General features: G+C 42.8%; 1 protein-coding gene across 1 annotated transcript in view; it reads right to left on the bottom strand.

Moving 5' to 3' along the window:
• Positions 1–2,665: 2,665 nt before the first annotated feature.
• The window catches only part of ctdp1 (CTD (carboxy-terminal domain, RNA polymerase II, polypeptide A) phosphatase, subunit 1), a gene marked incomplete at its 3' end in the record, with an annotated part of 92,365 nt that continues 84,408 nt past the window's right edge, over positions 2,666–10,622 (bottom strand). Inside the window, exon 13 of the mRNA XM_080023917.1 lies at positions 2,666–2,894. Within this exon, the coding sequence (XP_079880043.1) occupies positions 2,666–2,894 (229 nt within the window). The remainder of the gene's footprint in view (positions 2,895–10,622) is intronic.

Here is a 10,622-nt window from a genome sequence, read left to right as displayed (position 1 = left end):
TGACCTTGGAAATGCATATGCTTCCACTGTTCCACACAAGGTGACCAAGATGATTCAAAAATTGGATGTTCAAGATACAGTGTACGGTTGAGGGTATCCATCGAAAATGGAGGCGGAATTGATATGTGAGGTTCATGGACAGCAATCAATGCAACATTCCTCCGCAAAGCCTCTGCTCATTTTGTGATTTAGGATCATTTTTCTCTCTCCATGTAACAAACCTGACTGCACCACTCCTGCCTAATGCAGAGGAACCTCTGAACACAATAAATGTCAAATTGAAAAATATTTCATTTGAAATATTCCTCTGAATGTCTCTTCCTTTCGTTATAACCTAGATGAAGAACAAAGACTATTGTTTGATAACAATTGAACAAATTGGATGTTAACAAGCATCCTTTTCCCTTCCTCGTTCAACGAGACCCTGGCCAATCGTGAAATGAATTTGATTCCATAAAGTCTGATACACACCAAGATAACAAGGCCCTCTGTCTCAGTTGTAATGAGTGCAAATAAGAGAGGTTCCTCTCAAGTTGCGTGCATTTGCTGCACATTAATCAATCCAGTGAACGGGACTGATTTGCATCGCACAAGGCCGTTAACGGCCGGGGGTATTCATTTTGTGAGTGACCACGTTGCATATTAACTGAGCGAAGCAGCCCCTCTTGCCCCTCGAGTATTGTTAAAAAACGTCCTAATTGTATTCAAGTAGCGTATGCCATTATGATGAAAATATAGGTAGCAATGAGCAATTAATGTGGGGTATCATTTAAAAGGACACAACTGGATTATGTCAAGCACATTAAAGGGATATGGGATTCAGTAACAGGAACTTGAGGCATTGACATGATGGGGAAACACTGATGCAAGATTCTCTGAAGGTAGGTGAAGGTACTGTATTGGTCTTGTTCAGGGCTTCTCAAGAACAAAAATGCAGCCAAGTGCCAGACCCCAATCTTAAAAAAAAAGAAAATCTTTATTATTATACGGAAAGTATCGTCTCTCTCAGGGTCAAGTAGGAAATATATTTGACAAATACTTTACACACTATTTTCTCTGTATTACAAAAACAAAATACAATAACAAAACAGAAAAAAAACATGGTTTTGATAGAACATTTTTTGGAGCGACAGTGGCCGAGGTGTGATATTGAAGAGCAATGTTTCATGTTGTGGACCAAGTGGACGTCTGATTTTAATTGCCTAAGGAAGGCAGTGTTTCCCAATCTTTCTTCTGCCAAGGCACACTTTGTACGATAAAATAACCCCACAGCACACAACTATCCCGTTAACCACTACAAACGTCAGAAATGTATATGTGCTTATTATTACAGCCCACTACCAACTTGGTGTAAAACTTGAGCTTGTTTTGATGAACATAATGCTATACTGGATGGAACCGATGAATTAGTACAGCCTTAGAATTTTGATGTTGCAACACAAGCTAATGCCCATTCTTTTTTTTTTTCCTTAAGTAAAGTTTTCATGGCACCCCCCCGGGAGCTCTCAGGGCCCACAAGCGTCTTGTGGTACAGCGGTTGAAAAACACTGGCCAAAGGCATTTTATGACCTTGAGTTTAGACCGTAGAAGTGGAGGAAGTGAGATGTTTCAAATTTAACAGGGCGCTAAAGACAACAAGACAGACTGAAGACATATAAGTGGCTACCTCACCTACATGACATCCAAATACTCAAATACTCAAGAGTATCATAATCAGGAGTTTGGGTCTACTGAAAAGGGGGGCGGCGGACTTCAATTATTGTGAATTATGACATTGATTTTACTGTCGAGACACTGTAGGATCAATTTAAAAGAACTACACATAGTATCCACAAGCTTCATGCCGTTCAGGACTAGTTGAAAACTTAACCAATGAACACACGGGAAAAAAATAAAAAACGAGAAAGTATGTTGCCAGTTCCAGTGTAAGCACATCGACCACTTAAAACAATGTTTTGTGACTCAATTCATCACCATATGGAAAACGGACATTAAATGAGTCACAGTGGTGTTTCTTACCTCATAAAACAGTTTCAAACATTACAAATACCGCGTTGGAACAGACTATGTGGTCCAGGCAAAGACATTCAGAAGCCTCAGAGTTGCTGGTTGGAATTTTGCCCTGTCTTCAAAAAAACGTTGAGAACAGGAGACAAAAATGAATCAAGTCTAAAGTAGACATTACAGACTAAGAGTCTTGACACCCCATCCAAACTCTTTGGCATGAAAAGACCAGCGGATTCAAATTCTCTCTCTCTCTCTCCCTCCCTCTTCCCCTCTCTCAAAAAAATCAAAGTAGAAAAAAAACGTATAAAAAAAGTATCAAACGTCATGATAAAATGTTAAGTTTTTGTCAATTTTTGAAACCCCCTTCTGTATCAACGCTGATAAAAAAAAGAAAGATCTGCAAGTCTTTATTATATTTACACTGCGGCGCATCGTAAAGAGAGTTGCTCTTTGTACAGTGCGTTCAGACGTCTCCGCAGCGCCTGTTTGCAGTTCCATCGCCGTCCCAATTACATACACAGGTTACAAAAGCCAATTAAAAAATAAAAAGGTACCGAGTGTAGGGGTGGGTGTATACAGAGGAGGGCCGGGACTGGCGGAGTTTGAGTTTATATGAGGAACTTTGAGGAGTTGAATGTCTCATTTCCAAGTCCTGGCGTCACATGAAGTCATTAAGCTCAGCCTCCAGGGCAGCGGCCATCTCATCTGCTTCCGAGCTGCTAACTTCCTCTTCCTCCTCCTCCTCCTCCTCCTCCTCTTCTTCCTCCTCCTCCTTGTCCTCTCTGTCGCCCTTCTCTCGACCAACTGAGGCATCTGTGACCACGTCACCTTCCCCTGTGACTTCCTCTTCCTCAGCCTTTGCTTCCTCCAGCTTCCGTTTATGTCCCCTGGAAAAAGGAAAAACAAAAGAAGAGAAAATTGAGGATAGGGAGATTTAGAAATATGATGCCATGACGCTTTTGTTTGTAGGACTTCTTATCTAGATTTGTAGAATTGGTTATGTCTGTGCGCAAAGTGGGTTGTGCACAAATCAATCTAAAACTAGATGACCCATTATTTGGTTGTTTCGCTGAGATAAATTTTCAGGGAGAAAGCTGAGAACAAATGACATTACAGTATGTATACTAATGCAATTCAGTTGCACATTACAGCATCGCGATGCATTAGCTGAAAAAAAAAAAAAGGGTGTACCACCATTTCTTCTACATACACACATGCCAACTATTATAATTTTAAAATTAGGGGGATAAGATAAACCTGCTAAAAATAGGCGATTGACACCTTTCCCATTGCCAGGAGAATTATTTTTTTTTTCCCCTAGTGTGTCACGTTCAACGTCATGAACATGTCGGAAAAGGGCCGTGTCATGGTTCCAGTGTGAACAGTGGCGGAGACAGCAACTTAAACAAACAACATAAAACTGTAAAACTTTGGATCGTTCATGAACGACCCAACACTACAATAGAAGCAGCATGGAGCACCAGCAGCACCGACACTCCATGCTGCCGGTGCATGCACCCGTCCCCTTTGGCGGCGGGGAATGGGGACCGGCTTGGGGTGATGCTGGAGCTTCCGGCGGGGAGCATGGAAGTTCTCCGCTGTGGTCCCCATGGTGCGATCCCCACACTCACAACATTTCACAGTCCCCCATGAGGAAAACTATTTTGATTTTGGATTCTAAACAGAATATGAAATGATGGAAAGATACATGGATATTCCTATTAACGCGGCAACGTCAGGATTCGCATCGTAAAGGGGCAATAATTTGCCGGTCAACCTGAGTTGACCTGTTCTCAGAGAGCCCATCGGAAGTGGAGCAAATTAAACCCTGTGTCTATTGCACTGGTACTGAAACCCAGGTTTTTCCTTACCCACTGATGACAAATGCCGGATGTTAGTGGGTGTTAGCGGGTTTTTGCTACAGTGGGAAAGGGGTATATTCCAACTTTTTGACCCTCCTCTGCTATGATCTCCAAAGCAAACCAACAACTCCTGCTAAACATTAGGTCAGTGATCTTCGACCGGGGGTCCGTGGCGGTTGGAATTTTCAGACCTTGCTATGTTGAACTTCAATAATAACACATGGTAAATGGTTTGTATTACTGTATTGATATTAAACAGCATGTAAAACACTATTTCAGATTCGGGAAAACTTGGATGGATTTGAGAGGTTTATTTTTCCCCCTCACACAGACCAGTCACGCTCCGTGACTGGTCCACTTAGGGAACAAAACTAACGGAAATAATAATAAATCAAAATCTAAAATAAAAACACACAGGAAACGTAAGCATCATTACGGAGTATATAAATAAGGAATTATAAATGCCATTATAGGGCAGGTTCAAAATCCAACACAACATTTCATCCGCAACTGCTCTGTTTCTCTATCGACCAAGGGGTCCTCAGACTGAAAAAGGTTGACGACCCCTGTATTAGACTGTTTGAGTGTTTCTGAATATTCCCCAACATGTGAGCAGACAGCAATCACACAAATTTGGGGATTTTTCTCCCCATCTTGAAAAAGAAACGGCAGAGGAAATAAAACACTAGTTGTTGATTATTGCAAACAAAATATTAACCATCACTGAACCACAACAAAACCAGAAATGGTAAAAGAATAATTTACCATTGCATACCAAAGCCTGGCCCCTGGGGAACGACATGATGCAATTCAGACGAAAGTAACTAGTAGCGCTGTGCATGTAAACGGTACTGACTGCACAGTCAGTAGCATCCCCCCAACCCCCCACCAACCCTGACATTCATAAAGGACTCCATACTCCCATGGAGGCTGCTGGGAGATGTTATGGCTCTGTGGTGTTAAATAGAGTCAAAGAGAGTAAAACAGAGAAGGGGTCCACAACAATAGTTTTATGAAGACGAGGGGAAGATGAGGGTATGGGATAGGGATGAAAGGGTGAGTTCAATCACTGTTTATAAAGCACTTGGGATGCTGGGTAAAGAGATCAGACCAAGCCAAATGGAAAATAAATGGCCTTGCAAATGAGAAAAGTGCTCCATGCTAAGTGCCTCCACTCTGACTCACTGACACCTCCTTGGTGAGGCCCCTGTTAGCATGATGCTAATGAGACAGGTAGGGGCATTTATATGGCTTCTTGCTATGTGTGGAATGGGACCAACACCCCGACACCCAGGAGTCCCCGCTTCTCTCGTTAGACCTGCACCGCCCACCTCTTGCTCCCCCATCCCCCAGCTCCCCAATCAGAACAGCAGCGCTCTGATCTGTGTTTGTTAAAGGTCAGATGTCGGCAAGTATTTGGCGAGGAGATGACAGTTAAGAGCTGGACCCCTTATGGCTCGCTGTGCAAGTGTGTATACTCTAGGCTGGTGTATCGCTCACCCCTCACTGCCTGTACAGTAAGGTGAGTGGTCAGTGAGTGGTTTCATCAAACTGAGGCCGGGGTTCTCAATATGCTAATGGTTATTGTTTAGTATTGACTCAGTACAACACTATTTGTTCAGCTGCGGGTGAAGAGAATGTTTGGTAAACTGATTACAGCAGTTATGTGAATGGCTGTTTGGAAGAGCAGGATATTTGTGTTAACAGGCAGGTGTGTATCTAATAGACTGGCCTTTGAGTCCAGTTCTGAGTGCTTCAGTATGTGCCACCCACCCTCCAAATCTCCCACTATAAACAGTGTTCCAGTAGACGGCGAGTTCTGTCATTGCTCTCTGCAGCACATCATTAAATTCCAATCTGAAGGCTTGTCTATTAATCCAACCACACACCCCTGCACTGAGTCTCAACCCTCCAGGAAAGCCTGAAACATTACAGTGGTAGCATTAATCTGCTATATTAGATTTCAACAGCCATTACAGGTACTCCAAATTGTTGTAATTGCACCTGTGGGGAAAGGATCAAATCTTGACAAAATATAAAGTCCATTGCCAGACATATTTGTCAAGAGCTGGGATCAAGTCTCTGATTTCTGGGTAGCCAGCCACCAAAAAAAAAAAAAAAAATACATTTTACTTGGCTTTACCTCACAGTAAAATATTTATAATAAATCTTGAAAAAAGTAAAACAAACGAAATAATGACCATAAATAAACAACCTGTGGCTGGGGCTCTGGCTTACACGTTTGATTTCTCCAGTGACATCACCTCCATCCGTACATTGGTTTTGCCTTCTATTGCCCTGATGGGGGACATAGGGTTTCTTCGCTTAAAAGTCACCAGTGTCTGCCACAGGGTGTGGCGCCCCAGGTGGTACCGTGTTCCCAGTGTGCCCAGGGGAAAGAAACTAGTCCATTTTAAAATAGCGCTTCAGGGAAGCGTGAGGAATTCCGTGCTTGGGGAACCCACTGCCAGCCTCCTGGCATAATTTGAAACCTTCCTCCCTACAAAATTTAACACGACTGAGAGTCGGATCAAGATGTACCAAAAAGACTTCGGAAGACAAGAATGAGGTGGAGGGCGGGGATAACCCTGTCTCAGACACTCACATACAAACCCACATACAAAGACTCGTGACAGACACAAAGTTTCAAAGGAAGCTTCCTGACTTCATTTCCTCAGGATTAGCAGAGATTGATCAAGATAAGAGCCATAGGCAGAAAAAAAAAATGATGTGTGATGAAGGTGCGTAGGCTGGCTCTGCTGGGGAGACGACAACTCTGGGAGGAGGAAAGCGTGTGGGGCTCCAAAGTGTCAGACTCTTTCCTTAATTGAGAGTCTCGTTACCTCACTTTTGCACAGAGTGCCTGAAAGTTAGGACTTAGTGAAACATTTTTGTTCAAAATTTACCTCATTTCCATTCTGACATCAGCCAATGGAGCCCTAATAAAAATGTGCCACCTGGTGAGCTCTACCGTGGAAGTGGATGAGAGAGGGACCTAAAAAGGGACAACCCAGAGGATGTCAAGTGATTCTTTAACTATTGACATTTATCTAAATTAGGTGAACGGGTTAGTGCCACAAAACTTCTCACTTCAAGCGGGTCGGTTTCTCTCAAGCAGAATCCATTACAGGTTGCTGACTGTAGGTAGCTGGAAGCTTCAGGGAGAGCCCTTTATATGGAGTAAACAATAAATTGATGTCCAGGGTAGGGAGAAGTTTAGATGAGCCTGTGGGTGGAGAAATTATCAGGTAAAGCTTTTTTCATTGTCAAACTACTTGTTCCAAAATCTGTCTCCAAATTGGGGAATGAGATAAGATAACACTACACAGCAGCAGAGAGATTGAGACAAGTACTGTAAATAGATGATTGGCATAGATCAACACAATGAGGTTAATCTAAGGTTAAGAAGTTAGCTTGCATGTTTGGTCAGTTTCAAAGGAGCGTGTGAGCACCGTATGCTGTTGGATGATCAAGCTGGGGAAATTCTAGATGGGTTTCTGGGATCCTAGCTGCAAGATTCATTAACTGAGTTGTGACATTATTGCTCTCGCAGACATGCTCCGTCACGAAAGTGTGTTGGCAAAGTGGTTGGCCAATTACATAAGTTAAAAAAGGTTGAAAATATCCAACTTTGAGTCTATATTTTAGCGAGACGATATGCTACACATGCTAAACAGCAACAAAAAGTAGCTCATGGTTGTTGATGTGTTTAAAACAACCACAACCTACTTGTGGGTGTAAAATATTTTGTCAATATAAAAAGGACTCTAATAGCAGATATCCAGTGTCGTGTCTAAAAGTTATGCCCAGAGGAGCTTTGCAAGCTGCCTCTCAACTCTACACTTATAAATGTATTATCTGCATTTCTAATTGCCTGCAAAATGAACAAATTCCTTTCTAATTCAGTTATCTCAGGGTACTGTGGGGAATCACAAATTGTGATTGAGTTAGGGTGTCAAGAGAAACGTAACAAAAAGTGTCTGCTATGAACCAACAGCCTGGAGCTAGCACCGGCGTTCAGCCAGTCATAGGAATATACAGTGACATAGTCATAGGAATATACAGTGTTCTACAATGACTGAATACTGCTCAGGAGGGTTCAGAAAGAATTACATTTTGCCACTGTACCCGCAACAGCATCTCGTGAAACTAGCTACATTGTTAAAACTATTATTTGCCTTGGATTCAGATGTTACTCTCAGCATTAGTACCTGGGTTCATTTTGTTACATTTCATTTTTGCTAGGGCTCTACCCCCTCAGAATTTTGTCAGTTTAATCGGATTTTGGTGCGAGTATTGGGCGAGGGGGCAGGGCAGGCTCTTCCTATAGACGAGATAGGTGGCCTCCTAGGGCGCATCCTGGGGGGGGGGGGGGCATTTTGCGCACCAAACAGTGTGTTTTTATATTAGATGTAGGTTAATTTATTTTACATCTCCTTATGGAATGAAACAAATGCTTATGGAACGAAACCGTGCGTAGTGGGGACACTTTCTCCAGGGCTCTCCAATCACTCTATCCATGCGTTATGCATGGAAAATAATCTTAACAAGTCTACAAGTCGGGTCCCGTTCCTCCATACCCCATCCCCACACTGTTTTTAGTTGTTTTATTTGGACAAACGAGCCATGGTGATGGGAGCGCACGGAAAGCTGTGTTCGCATACATTTTACAGACGCGAACACAGCTCTCCATGCGCGATTTGATTTCTCAAAGTTTGCGTACACATGAGGGCAGAATGGGAGTATAGAAATGCCTGGCACTGATGTCCCAGAAGCTCACAGAATAATAAGGACATGAGGCAGTGCGTCAACAGTGAGTGTCACTCTGTCGCTTATATCCACCATCACTGGTCCTCTGTGTATCTTCCTCCTTTCTCTCGGCCATCCATTGCTGGCTCAGTCTCTGGTGGCAGTCAGATTAAAGTGTCTACTTTCACACCAGCTGTTTCATCTCTGTCAGGCGCTGGCTTTCACCGGCCTGTGCGATTCGCAGAGGAGAACTCTGTAGGAGAAGTCCTGTAGGGTTTTTTTGCACTGCAGTTTGGTCAACAGTGAGGCAAAAAATATTCTCACATCCCCCATAGAGTATGTGTTTGAGTAGCAATTATCAATCTATTGATTTAGCCCGGACCTACAGCTGTGTTCTAAATCGTTAAATTCTCATATCTATGTTCACTAGGTTACATCCAAATGCTTCCAAATGTCACCAGGCAATATCTTTGGCATGCAGACGAGAAGAAGAAATTACGTCAAAACAATTATGGATAAGTTACCAATCAATCGTTAAACACCTTGATATCCCAAATCAAAGAAGAAGCGACAAGAGCTATTGGATCTCATGGGGAACGCAGTGTGCAGGGAAATTCTAGAGCTCAAAATGCATGGTAACATGTAAATAAACAATGACACTGATGTCAGATCATTAGATGAAATAAGATTACGTAGGCATTGTAGTAGGCATGTAGCTGCTGTTGCGTTGGCTGATCTTTGCTGCATTGACACTTGCTTAAAGAAGTGTTAAACCAAGTGACAGGCTGTCAGGTCCTTTGTTATTTAAATCCCTCACATGTGCACACTGTCCGATACACTTGAATGGATTGCTCAACCCTGCTGCTGGTGCATTTGTCCCAAATACTCAGCAGGCCACAGAGCTGGCATCATGTACAGGTACTAGGAGTTTCAACATTAAAATGCCATCCACTGTCAGGAACGGGCATTGCTTTTCATGTTTAAGGCTTAAAATCTAAAAGCAGCACATTATGTGCGAAAGGTTTTACAGAAATTGGTGTAGCCATAGTTGGAATGGGATCTTGTACATCCCGTCTTCCACTGCCCCCCCTTCCAAATCGTAGCCCTTCAATTTATCACCAAATGAGAGATCACATGAAAAGTGAGTAGGGTGCAAGCTCAATCAATGTCCAATACCAACCATACACACGTAAGTTGAGATAGTATTGGACTCTTTAATGCTAAAACTCAGCTTTGCATAGCAACAGAAAAAATAAAATTACACACACACACACACACACACACACACACACACACACACACACACACACACACACACACACACACACACACACACACACACACACACACACACACACACACACACACACACTTAGGGATATTCGGCTTTCGGGCGAAATTTCAGGATGAACCTAAAATGCACTATAACCTTTACAGGTGAACTTAATTTGACCTTCTCTAAACTTTTGAATGCACATGTCCAACTGTTCAATGTGTCAGTACTTTTTGCACAACTTGCTGTTCTCTAACAAGGAGCTGAACAGCAAAATTCACAAAAGGTGTTTGATCCATGAATCGACCAATACATTTCCTGGTTCAATTAGAGTTGGTATTTAAACAGTCCTCTTCATCATGCTGTTCACATTTTGACATCATGAGACCAAGACGACACCTAACAACTGATCAACAGTACCTCGCCATTGCGAGGCTTCAAACAGGATGTTCTCAGAGGGAAGTGGCCACTGAGCTTAGAGTGTCACAGAGTGTCATCAGCAGCTTGCAACAGATATACAGAGCGACTTGAAGAGTCACAGAAAGGCATAGAAGTGGACGTCCTTTGGCCACATCCCACACTGATGAGCGCTTCATTGTGAACAGTGCCCTGCGCAACCGGATGATGAATACCACTCAACTCCAGGCACATTTAAGCGAGGTGAGAGGCACCCAAGTGTCAAGTCAGACCATTCAAAACCGTTTACATCAGCGTGGTCTACATGCTAGACG

The sequence above is a fragment of the Zeus faber genome (assembly GCF_960531495.2).
Source record: "Zeus faber genome assembly, chromosome: 1".
In the NCBI taxonomy this organism is placed as follows: domain Eukaryota; kingdom Metazoa; phylum Chordata; class Actinopteri; order Zeiformes; family Zeidae; genus Zeus; species Zeus faber.
Note: the sequence above shows the minus strand (reverse complement) of the source record. Positions and strands in the feature narration are given on the sequence as shown.